General features: G+C 37.7%; 1 protein-coding gene and 1 pseudogene across 2 annotated transcripts in view; one reads left to right on the plus strand and one right to left on the minus strand.

The window, feature by feature from the left end:
- Window positions 1–1,085: 1,085 nt before the first annotated feature.
- On the plus strand, window positions 1,086–2,126 carry LOC132124768 (proteinase-activated receptor 1-like; annotated as a pseudogene).
- Window positions 2,127–6,779: 4,653 nt separating this feature from the next.
- The window catches only part of LOC132125163 (interferon-induced GTP-binding protein Mx3-like), an 11,718-nt gene continuing 5,122 nt past the window's right edge, over window positions 6,780–13,375 (minus strand). The window contains exons 3-13 of one of the 2 annotated variants that reach the window (XM_059536419.1): window positions 10,905–11,012; window positions 10,426–10,580; window positions 10,201–10,339; window positions 9,896–10,094; window positions 9,392–9,470; window positions 9,173–9,295; window positions 8,497–8,629; window positions 8,260–8,403; window positions 8,046–8,122; window positions 7,734–7,943; window positions 6,780–7,656 (exon numbers count right to left, since the gene is read on the minus strand). In XM_059536419.1, the coding sequence (XP_059392402.1) occupies window positions 7,426–7,656; window positions 7,734–7,943; window positions 8,046–8,122; window positions 8,260–8,403; window positions 8,497–8,629; window positions 9,173–9,295; window positions 9,392–9,470; window positions 9,896–10,094; window positions 10,201–10,339; window positions 10,426–10,580; window positions 10,905–11,012 (1,598 nt within the window). In that variant the 3' untranslated portion in view covers window positions 6,780–7,425. Of the gene's footprint in view, window positions 7,657–7,733; window positions 7,944–8,045; window positions 8,123–8,259; window positions 8,404–8,496; window positions 8,630–9,172; window positions 9,296–9,391; window positions 9,471–9,895; window positions 10,095–10,200; window positions 10,340–10,425; window positions 10,581–10,904; window positions 11,016–13,375 lie in introns of both variants that reach the window. The other variant, XM_059536418.1, reaches the window with a different exon arrangement.

Here is a 13,375-nt window from a genome sequence, read left to right on the forward strand (position 1 = left end):
CTTGTTTATATTTAAAGAGAATTGTTTTGTCTTAAAAGTTTCATATATGAAACACTTTATTTGATTAGAAATGTTTATAATATGTCATTTCTAAATGTTTAGCATAGATATATTGAGGTTTAGTTTTTTGATTTATGTCTAGAAGTAACCATTAAAAAATTAACCTTGTTTTCCCCCTATTCTTTTAATGTTTCTCTCATCTAAATCAATTTTTCATAGTAATGAAGCTCTAGCGCCTTGTTGAATGTGTCAGGTGCACATGAGTGTACTGCTGTAGTGTATATATGAAGCAGTATATTTAGTATGCAAAAATGTACAGTGTGAAAATAATTATTTGTTCACCTGCTGATTTTGTAAGTTTGCCCACTGACAAAGAAATAATCAGTCTATAATTTTAATGAGAGGTTTATTTGAACAGTGAAAGACAGAGTAACAACGAAAGAATTCTGAAAAATTAATTTAAAAAAAGTTATAAATTGATTTGCATTTTGAGTAAAATAAGTATTTGACCACTTCGCAAAACATAACACTTGGTGGAAAAACCCTTGTTGGCAATAACAGAGGCCAGACGTTTCTTGTATTCTATCTATTTATCATTCTTTCATTCTATCCATCTATCTATCTATCTATCTATCTATCTATCTATCTATCTATCTATCTATCTATCTATCTATCTATCTATCTATCGTTCTTTCATTCTATCTATCTGTTCGTCTGTCTGTGTATCTATCGTTCGATCTATCGTTCTATCTGTCTGTCTATCATCTATCTATAGTTCTTTCATTCTATCTTTTTCATTCAGTCTTTTCTGAGACACAATCTTTTTTGTTTAAAGCACTATATAAATAAAGGTGACTTGACTTGACATTCAACGGTAAGTACATCAGTGATCTCGTGAGTGACAAGGCTTTCAGTTGTGACTTGCTGATGAATCTACCTTGCTTATTAGGAAAAAGAGTGCAACAGGTATTTATAAATCTAGCGATATGTAGTTTTTATAGTAAGCAAGATCTGTTGTCAAATGGGTTTGGTTTGCACTTTAGCCAGTAAATAAAAGGATTGTGTTGTTTTTGTTACAGATTCTGGCATCATGAAAGATTTTCCATTTGGCTTTCATAACAAGACAAATCAGACATTATTTGAGGGAAATTATAGTGCAGGGACTTACAATGACCGAACTATAAGAGCCATTGAGCCACTGGATCATTTCCTTAAAGGCTTGATTGTCACACGTGTCATGCCCTCAATCTACATCTTCATCATCCTGGTTAGTCTGCCCCTGAACGGTTTGGCCATGGTGACATTCACCTGTAGGATTCAAGAGAAGAAACCAGCTATGATCTACATGTCTCAGCTGGCGTGTGTGGACCTGCTCTTCATCCTGCTTCTGCCTCTAAAGATCCACTACGAGCTGAATGCTTCAAACTGGGTGTTCGGTGAGGCGGCCTGTCGTTTGCTCACTGCATCTTACTACGGCAACATGTACTGCTCTGTACTGCTGATGATGTGTATGAGTGTGGACCGGCTGCTGGCCGTGGTAATTTCCCATCGTCTCTCTGACCTGGAGGAGTGCAAGGAAGGCCACATGTGTTTGTGTGGTGGTCTGGCTGCTGACACTCGTTGGCATAATACCACTTCTCATGATGAATCAAACAACCGAGTTTGAGCATGGCATCACCTGCTTTGACATTTTTGCAGATTCTTCAGTGATGTTATACTTCTATGTGTTCTTAGTCCTTCTTTGCCTCAGCTTCGTCCTGCCGCATATTGTCATCTTAGTGAGCTACTCTATTATCATATATGTGCTCTGTACTAAACATGATCACTCATCATCTTCCTCAGACATTCGTAAGAGGTCTGCAATTATGGCTTCTGCTGTGGTGACTGAGTTTGTTGTGTGCTTTGCACCATCTAATGTCCTCCTGATGTACCACTGCATTTGTATAATCAATGGTAGCAATGGGTTGTATACCTACCCACCTTACATGCTGGCTGTGTGTTTGGGAAGCTCAAGTGTTTTTCTGGACCCTCTGCTGTACTACTATGGATCATCTCATTACAGACAGCAGATCCGCTCTGTGTTTTCTTTTTTGGTCAGTAAGGCAAAAAGAGCTAACATACCATGAAACACAATCGCAAAAAGCTTAAAATTGATTGGCATTTGATAAAATTATATTAATATATTTTATTAATAACAGTTACAATTAATATAATATTAATACAGTAGTGCAAATACAGTGTATGCAGTGTATAAGGACACCGAACATAGCATGAAAAAGTAAGCTTCAAGTGCCAAAATGCTTCAGTAAAACAACAGTGAACTGGGTCTGATCAGATGTTGTTATATGTCATTAAAACAAACTTTACTCTTCTGTTTTAAGGCCCCGGTATACTTCAAACGAAATTGAAGAATGAACTGATATGACGTTATTTCAAACAAAATCAGTCCTAAACGAAGTTCATTTTGAGTTTGCTTTGGTAGCTCGAAACGGCTCCCCAAAGCAAACTTTTTGGGGGAGTTCGCTTTGGCTCCTAAACACCTTTAAGATTCCCTTGGCAATCGGTGGATATGTTCTGAAACTCCACCTTCTTTGACGCACAATTGTTTTTCTCTGTTCATTCCTCAAACATGATACTTGACTCTGAACTAATCATTACTTATCATTATTTTGTCTATAATATTCTGACCATTGGGCCCCGTCTCACACCTAGATTGCCTACACTTCTTCATTTTATTTTTGTTTTGTTTACACTTGATCGTTGTGACACACGTTAACATTAATTTACACCCCGCCTCCAGCAGCGAGGGGGTGATGGAAAGTTTGTTTCTCAGCCTTTCTCAGCCACTCAGCCTTTCGAATTTCTTTTTGCCCCAAAACGAAGAACGAAACGAACTTCGACTGAAGTATATCGGGACCTATATACTGTGCTCATACACTGTTTACTGGAGACCAATTAGTGAAATGTCCCTTAAATAAAGTACTGTTACTTTACTTACTATACTGTACTACACTTTGTGATTCTTTCAGCTCTCTCTCCAGTGCTAAGATGCATTTTTAAAGCAGTCACGTTTGCTCCTGTTTATACTATCCTGAGATTCTGACTGATGCGTCAGTTGTGCTACTGAAAGCTTGCTTATGGATAATTGTGTTATTTGAGTTCCCACTGTGACACTACAGTTAATTATTTGTTGTGTTTATGTTTTATGAATGAGAATATAAAATATCTATAAGAGGCCAACTTTGGAGAAATCATTAAAAAAGGAATATACAAATTCCTTTTTTAATGATTACTAACTACTAAACTACTAAATTAATAAGTAAAACATTACATTATTGAAGTGTTTACTCATGGTCCATTGGTGACATTATGAATGAATCTTTAATTTAGAATTTGGTTTTTAACTGTGTTAATGCATTAAGCCATTTTTCGATTGACGGTTTTCTTGGGGACAAAAATAATATACATGTGGTCTTTCCATTTGGATTATACTGCCATTATTTTATCAATATATGGTCCACAAGAAATCTATGAATTGGTTGTTCCTGGTTGTTGTTTTACAAGTTATAAGTACTTCTAAATAGCATGGTAAGTTCATTGATTAGCTAATAAATGCAGTGTCATTTAATGTTTACCCATCATATTTTTGTCCACATTCTGAAGGTTTTGAAATATTAAGGGATGTGGAGGTGCTAAGATGTTGTAACATGGTTTTGTTTTTCTTTTTGCTCAGAAGAAAACAAAAAGCAAAACAATCCGCCATCAATCCGATTACAAATTGATTATTTGGGTGCATGTAAACGTAGCCAATGTAAAGACCAACAGCTGAACCACAACTGACCTGTATCTATGAAAACATTGATAATAATCAGAAATGTTTCTTGAGCAGCAAATCAGGATATTATTCTGATTTCTGAAGATCATGACACTGAAGACTGGAGGAATGATGCTGAAAATACAGCGGAGCATCACAGAAATACATTACACTTTAACACAGATTCACACAGAAAACAGATGATTTACATTATAAACATATTTTATAATTTTAACTGTATTTTGATTTAAAAAATGCAGCTTTAGTCTGCAGAAGAGACTTAATTCAAAAGCTTTTGACTGGTAGGTTTTAATTGACTGAGGAAGTGAGCGGTTTGACTACATCATTCACAGTGCTTTCTGGGAAGATGTCTTGCACCTTTGCTGCTTTAAATAAAACATAACTGAATTATAAATGGATGAAATACTTGTGAAGATGTGGACAGTCACTGTTGTGGCCTGTTTGTGATTATGACCTCAATGTGTGTTGTTAGCTGGAATCAGGTAAACTGTGCACCTGCTGGTGTGTATCTGGGGTTGAGTACGGCCAGCAGACAGAAGCGCAGGGCGTTTTTGGCCTGAAAGCTGAGCTCAGTGATCTAGATGATGGTGATGGAGGCGTTCTGATCTGGAGACAAACAGCCCACACTCAGTTTGATCACATCTGAACTCTGATCGCTCTCCTCCAGCAGAAACACCTGCTGACCTGAACTCACAGCATCATCATACTGATCCCATACATGTGAGAGACAAACACATCCATAAGCACCAGGACAACCCAAATTACTGTAATTCCAACTGACATGGGCATCCAGCAAGAATGGGCAACTCCGGCTGTGAAGGACCACTGTCCTCCAGCGTTCCTCCAGTGCTCGATTATGGTAGGGTCTGAGCAGGAATCGAACACCTGTCATAGATAAAACACAACACCGCTGCTGCTTAGACTCACGCTGTGTTTGTCCTGCACCTCTACAACAATCTCCTGCTCTCTTATAGATTTTAAAATATTGCTTATTACTTATAAAGCCCTGAATGGTTTAGCACCTCAGTATTTGAATGAGCTCCTTTTACATTATAATCCTCTACGTCCGCTACGTTCTCAAAATCCAGGCAATTTGATAATACCTAGAATATCAAAATCAACTGCGGGTGGCAGATCCTTTTCCTATTTGGCGCCCAAACTCTGGAATAACCTACCTAACATTGTTCGGGAGGCAGACACACTCTTGCAGTTTAAATCTAGATTAAGGACCCATCTCTTTAACCTGGCATACACATAACATACTAATATGCTTTTATTATCCAAATCCGTTAAAGGATTTTTAGGCTGCATTAATTAGGTAAACCGGAACCGGAAACACTTCCCATAACACCCTATGTACTTGCTACATCATTAGAAGAATGGCATCTACGCTAATATTTGTCTGTTTCTCTCTTGTTCCGAGGTCACCGTGGCCACCAGATCCAGTCTGTGTCCAGATCAGAGGGTCACTGCAGTCACCCGGATCCAGTACGTATCCAGACCAGATGCTGGATCAGCACCTAGAAAGGACCTCTACATCCCTGAAAGGCCCCCCAACTGAGCCTGGTTTCTCCCAAGGTTTTTTTCTCCATTCTGTCACCGATGGAGTTTCGGTTCCTTGCCGCTGTCGCCTCTGGCTTGCTTAGTTGGGGACACTTCATCTACAGCGATATCGTTGACTTGATTGCAAATAAATGCACAGACACTATTTAACTGAACAGAGATGACATCACTGAATCCAATGATGAACTGCCTTTAAACTATCATTTTGTATTATTGACACTGTTTTCCTAATGAATGTTGTTCAGTTGCTTTGACGCAATGTATTTTGTTTAAAGCGCTATATAAATAAAGGTGACTTTGACTTGACTCTCTGATCCTGGCTACTCGCTCTGATCACTGAAAAAAGAGCTGAAATATGGGACTGTCCCCAGGAAAATGGGACGTCTGGTCACCCTACCTAGATGGCCATCAGAACAAGACCACAGGAACCAGATGAGTCCTCTGCACAATCTGACTTTGCTGCAACCTAGATTTAAACAGGTTTTATCTGGTCAGAGGAAAATGGCACACTATTGACACATTTAATACTCTAAAGACGCTTTGACACAATCTGCATTGCAATACGAGCTAAATAAATAATGGTTTCTTTACTTGACTTTACAATGTGCTGATTTAACATGGATGGACAGTGGCAAGCAAAGTTATATAGTTAGTTTACAATATTAGTATTTTTCTGAAACACTCCTATTATTTCACTTCAGAAGATACTGATTCATCCACTGCAGTCGTATGGGTTACTGTAGTCTTATTTTTGTGTTGCTGAAGTGTTATTCCAAGCCAGCACATAGAAAAGTGTTTTTGCTAGTTTCAACAAATGCATTTACACCCATCTGTTCACCCATGGGCCTGCTTATCAGAAAACCAGATGTGTCCAGGAGAATTTTTAGAGTGTTGCTATTTTGTGTGTCAACTGAAAAGAATAGCATGATTGACCAACTAAAACCTGGTCTAGAGTCAATATTTCAGTATTGTTTTTATGTATTTAAAGGGCGCATTAGTAATATGCGCACAATGCTTGTACACTGCGTATTACACATACAGGAACTCACAGCAGCACACAAGCATGCCAAAGATTAAAAATTAAAGGATTATAATATAAAATATTATTATTGTGTACTCCTATGCCTGCTTCACTTCAGGGGGCATTGGTGGAATCTGGCTTGTGTCATAGATGGTCTGCTCATGCACTTTAACCTCATGCAAAGGCAGATCCATTTCCTCTCTGGAGCGGTGTTCAGTCTTTGCCCTTTCTAATTGCAAGTGCAAGCAAAACTAGCTTTTAAAGGGAATGGGAGATAAGACTCTGACTGGTTTACTGCACGTTATGTCCAAAACACACCTATGTCTCATTAAAAGTGCACTAAGCAATATTTGAAAAATTGAATATTTTTGTTACGATTCAGCATGAGATAGGACCAGCGTTAATATCGGATACAAATATATTGTTTTTAGCGCATCTTATATTAGCCAAAAAATATCAAAATGTTATGTTAAACCTAGTCTGTCATCAAGCTAGTTAACACTGCCTTGGTGACATTAATAAAAGATCTAGCCAAACTTTACAGTAGCGGAAGCAGTTCAGGAGATACAGTGTTGTTAATAGGTTTACATCTAATATTATTATACTGAGAAAAGACACACACATGCGGTTCAATCAATAAGGAAAAAAGCGATTTTAATTTTCAGCAGATCTCAAGACAATAATGTACTGTAGTCAGCACTGATACTTCGAGATGATTTATAAAACACAATTTAGGTGTCTGCCCTAATTGAGCCCATAGATGTGACTTGGAAACGAAGTGCTTCCTTGCTGAACTACTTGGAAACCATCGAATAGGTGCATAAGAGGCAGATTAATGTATGTGTATATTATAAAGAAAAAGTATATATATATATATATATATATATAAAATCAAAAAGCTGAAAGTTATGGGTTAAATTGTCAAATTCTGCAACACTTGATAATGGATGGTTGGCCAGATGTTGTCAGATACATCACAAGATTACCATCAGATACACTATATCCTCTAATCATTCAAAAAATTGCTAATTGCTCTTGCTGCAGAAGTCAAACGAGTCAGACGAGCTCTCAGGTCGCTGCGCCTTCTGCTGACATCAGGGTCCTCAGACAGGAGCTTCTGCACATCTTGCTTTTCCAATAATTTCATTATGTCAATAGACAAGAGCCGAGCAGTCTCCTGCAACATGTAAAAGGTGATCATCAAGGGCAGCTGGTCAGCCAATCTCTGCACCACAATCTGAAAGAAAACAATTAGAGTAACGTCCTCACACCACAAGCACAGAGCAATTTGTGTTACTAAAAACTAAGATCTACCTCATAATATGCCTCCAGCATTTCACTGTACTTGCACTGTTTGTCAAAGACAGGTAACTCCTTATCTGAAAAAGTCTGGTTTGTTTTCTCACTCAAGACCTTCAGGAAAATGGGATCTTGAGTGAAGATCCAGTTTTCCATTTTAAACTGCTCAGAGATCCTCTGCTCTGCCTTTTCTTGTTGGTTAAGCTGAATGTCGTTGATTTTGTCCTATAGAATCAAGGAAAGAAGTACAAAGGAAAGAAAACTTGACCAAACTGGACTAAATATCAATCATCTTTGACATAGGAGCAACTGAAGGGTATTATTTACCTCAGTGATGTTTTGAAGGACTTGATAGTTCTGGAAACACTCATTCACCACGGCAGTGAACTGCTTAATGATGATATCTGCAGAAGAGACACGTAAATCAAAATGATTCACGATTCACATAAGCTATAACTAATAGTCTTTCAGTTCTTGATCTCATCTTTTGGTTTTATGATGGAGGCTGTCCACAATGACCAGAAAGTCTGTGTGATGGTACCTTTTATGGCATTGAGTAATTCAATGGCTGGATCCTTAATTTTGGCCACATGGTCCTGCAGAATCTTCTCAAAAACGATGTAGTTGCTGAAGCCGGGCAGTTCCCTCCCTCTGTAATTCTCACCTAACTCTTTTGAATTTTTAACTTTTGGAAACAATATGGATTTCTTGTGAAATTAACTGACCTTAATTTTCATTAGAACTCTGTGCTTCTTAATAAATGTGAAAATATACTCACAGGATGGCTTTGTACTGGTAAGATAATCATTCCACTTCCTGAATTCAGCACGGATCTGGAAAAACAAACTTTTCCCATTCTTCGGCTCTCCTGATAACAGGGACTTGATTTTCTCATTGAATCCATTTAGGGTCTGTGAGGAAAGATAATAATAATAATAACAATAATAATAATGTAACAGGCTCGTAATATATATATATATATATCTCATGAGCCTGTTATATTATCATTATACAGGACTTGTTGGAAAGGTAAAAGAGGTATTGTCTGAACAGAAAAGAGAGCATTTTCAGGGGCTGTTCGCAGAGAACATGCAATGAATCAGAATAAGCTATGCTATAATATAAAAAATATTAAGGTAATTGCAATATGGTTAATAATCTCATATTGTTTATATTTCTTGCAGTTAAGATATATTCTTTCTCAGAGTTGTTGTAGGTTTTAACCGGTTCTGACTTTTCTCATAATCTGAATTGCATCTCACAATTTTTTTTCTGTAAATTCGGAGTATATCCATTTTAAGGGGCAGCAGGTTTCTTGGACAAGAGAAATTAATCACAAAATGCATGTTTTGTTCAAGACACTTCTTGGTGCATTTGCTCTAGTATGGTTTCCGCAGATTAGACGCTATTGATAGTTCTCAGAAGTACGAAGACTTGATGTCTTGAGGTCCTACCTCAATGAGGAATTCCTTGGCTCCCTCGAGGTCTTCTGGAGGGCCAGCCTCACAGTCACGAAGTGCTCTTTTCACACTGCACAACTGTTTTTGTATATGCTGTTGAAGCGGTGGCAGTGAATTCTGACAAAGATAAGCAAGATACACTTTAATTATAGTATCTCAGTCCATCCCGTCAGGAAGTGCAGTTCACTAAATGTGGGACTTTTAGAAACATACTTTGATATGATCAACAAGATCCAGCGTCAGTTTGATGGCAAGACATTTAATAGTCACTTTACCCTCTTCTAAGAGACATCTGTAGAAAAAAAATAAGGCACTTTTTGCAAAGTGGATCGTTTTAGTTCATGTACTGTTGATGGAAGAGAAGAACATAATGGCAAAAGTGAACATCACACACACAAACACACACATGCATACGTACATATGTATAATTTGATCTTTTTTAACCTTAATACATTCAAGAGTCTGCAGGGATTCTTTCTGTAATATACTTCCCTCAATCTTATAAATCTATATTACAAATTAATAATAAAATATTATGCCTTAAGGTTACAATGAATTCCATTCATTTAAAAAAAATTTTTTGCATTTTTTTTTTTTTTTTTTTTTTTTTTATCAGGGCAGCTGTAACACTTTGAGGCAAAAAAAAAAATCAAAAATAGTTTAAATAAAAAAATATACATGCCAAATAAATAAATAGAGTTATTAGTATAGTGTAACCTGAAGTAGTCATGGTTTTGGAAGAAATCTCTCTCCATCTGTGCTGCCTCCTCCAGAGGAACTTCATCATTGATCTGCTGTTGTCCTCTACACTTGACCATGATGTAACCTTTGCGGAGAGGAATCACTTTGTTGTGGACAATAGCCAGAACGCTCTTCTCTGTTCCCTTGTCTATGAGGTCTGGCTTGGTCAAAATGGCTGTGACAATGAGAAAGTCGTTTTATAAAAAGTAGATTTGCTGACAAACGTGCTTTTAGAAATTTGGTGAGATGTCAGAAGTTGTGCACATCATCTGCTTCATTACCCACAGTCCTTTTGCCCTCAGGATCTACTTCTTGTGCCATTTTTAAGGCTTCTGTTGTTGCAATGTCAATGTTACACGGGACCACTACCAGGTTTATAGTCTCACGTTTCTTAATATATTTCATGATCAGACGTTTTATCTACAAGACATAGACATAGTTTAAAAACTATACGTATACTACTTTGATAATGTATGTGGTGTGCAAGATCAGATTAAATGACCCACCTGTTTTCCAATATCCTCTGGTTGTCCTTCTACCGGGACTCGGGCGATTCCTGGCAGATCGATCAGTGTGAGGTCACACACATCTGGTGAGAGGATCTCTAAAGTGATGAGCTCATCACATATTCCTACCCCTTTCCCTGCCAGCTCATTCTGGGCTGTAAAAATCAAACTGTATAAATTATCATAGACAAGCCATTGTGAAGAGGCTAGATGTTTGAGACTTTAACTGAATGTATATTTCAGCATCAATAGTTTGACAATTTTACCAAAATAATTGTGTACTGCTTATACATTGTTAGCTTGGCAACATGCTAACAACAGATATATACAGATAATTGGAATGCTTAATTGATAAATCAGCATCCAAGACAAATGCATTTTATAAGACAATAAAAATCTAAACAGTTACTGATTACAGTTACAGATTATTTAATTTTGAAATGATCTTTTTATTATGTACCAATAACAGTCTTACTAACCTGCTGCTACATGTTCTTCAACTAATGAAGGATCTGCAAACTCAATTTTCTTCTCTTTGGGAGCTGACTGTGCAACCTTTCCACTCCCCAGTTTGCCGGGTTTAAGACCTGCTGCAAAACATGGTTTAAATTCAAATTCATATTCAAAAGCTTTATTGTCTATCCCCACAGGGGTAGAAAATTGTCTTTAGACAAAAGGCTCAACAAACAATATACAACTATCAATACACAGCTAACAACAATACAAATACAACAGACAACCACACAATTTAAGATAAGCCCCTCCCCTATTTCCTATTTAAAATGTCAACGGCCGTCGGGATAAAAGATATTTGGCCTTTTTCGCCAACGGTACTTTAAATCGTCTACCAGATGGAAGTAAATCAAATGAGCTGTGCAGAGGATGGGCAGGGTCTGTCACAATAGCAGATGCTTTCCTTTTTACTGCCACAATATAAAGATCAGACAGGGTTACTTGTTTCTCACCAGTAATTTTACCAGCTATGTTTATAATCCTTAAAAGTCTATTTCTGCATTTAACAGAAAGAGAGTTGTACCAGGATACAATGTTGAAAGTAAGCACAGATTCGATAAGGGATTTATACACCACAATCAGAATATCTTTTTCCACATTAAAGCTCCTCAGTTTCCTCAATAAGCCTAGACGTTGATATGCCTTCTTAAAGACACTTTCTGAGTGTTTGTCAAAAATAAACTGGGAATCAATTTCTGTACCCAGATATTTAAAAGATCCCACCTGCTCAACTTCCTCTCCATTAATTATCAAGGGTTTAAAACATGTGCGTGCATTAATTACCCCGGAGCACATTTCTTTTTGTCAATATTAAGCTGGAGAAAACTCTCCTTTGTCCAGGCCATGATGGAGTTGACAAAATCAAAATAAATATCCAGTGATTGGGTATCTCTCATACATCCCACCAGTGCCATATCATCTGCATATTTTATCAGCAAACTACTCTCTCCATGCACTTGCAGAGCACTGATGTCAAAGCTACTGGTCTGTAGTCCTCAAGCGCCTTAGCATGAGCTTTTTTCAGTAACGGGATGATGGTGCTTTCCTTCCATGCCCGTGGTACAACATTAAAATCAAGAGACAGCTGAAAAAGTTGTGTCAACACACCCTTCAGCTGAGATGCACATTCCCTCAGTACCTTGCCCTTTATTCCATCCGGTCCTGATGCCTTTTGGGGTTTGACTTTCATTAAAACCTTTCCCACATTTTGTTCCTCAATTCTTATGGGGAGAAAATCAGAGTGCTCTATAGGAGTCCAGTGCTCATTTAAATAGTCATCATTAAAACGGGCATAAAACTGATTCAGTTCAGTAGCAAAGCTGGCAGAGTCAGGGCATTGGATGCTGTGTTGCTTCTGATTTCTTCCCGTCATAGTATTTATGCCCTGCCATGCCATCCGTGCATTCCCCATTGTAAACTTTTCCTTTACCTTGCGTTTATATTGCTGTTTGGCCTGCTTAATTTTTAGCTTCAGATCTTTCTGTAATTTCTTAAAACCATATCTATCGCCATTTAAAAAAGCTATGTTTTTAAGATTTAAAAAATGTTTCAGATCCTTTGTAACCCAAGGCTTATTGTTAGGGTAACACCTCACATTTTTTACAGGAATGACACTGTCAACACAGAAATCTACATACCCAGATATGGAATCATTAAGCATATCTACATCATTTCCACAATCCTTAACAAATACATCCCAATCTGTTACTTCAAAACATCCTCTTAGTTTTTCAGTGGATTCAAAGTCCCATACCTGGACAGTCCTAGTTTGCACTTTCTCAGTTTTTAATTTTTGCTTATATCGAGGTAGAAGCAGAACAGCATTATGATCGGAACGACCAAGAGGCGGATGTGCCTTGGAGATGTAAGCACTTGGTATATTTCCATAGCACAAGTCCAATGTTTTTTCCAGCCTAGTAACACAAGTGACATATTGCTCCAGGTGCGGCAAGTGTGTAGCAAAGTCACATCGATTGAAATCTCCGAGCAAAAACACCGGCTGATCTCCAACTCTGTTTACAATATTATTAAAAATATCTGCAATGCATTCAGCAGCTAATATAAAATCAGGACCCGGGACGTACACCAGTATCACTGTTATTTGAGTAAATTCTCGAGGGAGATAATGAGGTCGGAAGGAAACCACCATGATTTCATAATGTTTTGAGCAGTCGGTTTCCCTCAGCGTAAAATTTGTAGCCCATCTGTTATTCACAGCCATACACAGGCCCCCACCAACAGCTTTCTGTGTTTTAAAGGTAGCTCAATCAAACCGAATCAAAGTAAATCCATCAAGGTAAAAATCCGCTGTTTCCTGGGAGAGCCAAGTCTCAGTAAAACAGAAAAGGCTTGTGTGACGATAATCCCCATCATATTTGATCAACGCAGAGAGTTCATCAGTTTTATTTCTCAGGGACCTAACATTTGATAATATGAT

Source organism: Carassius carassius, chromosome 43, assembly GCF_963082965.1.
Source record: "Carassius carassius chromosome 43, fCarCar2.1, whole genome shotgun sequence".
NCBI lineage: Eukaryota > Metazoa > Chordata > Actinopteri > Cypriniformes > Cyprinidae > Carassius > Carassius carassius.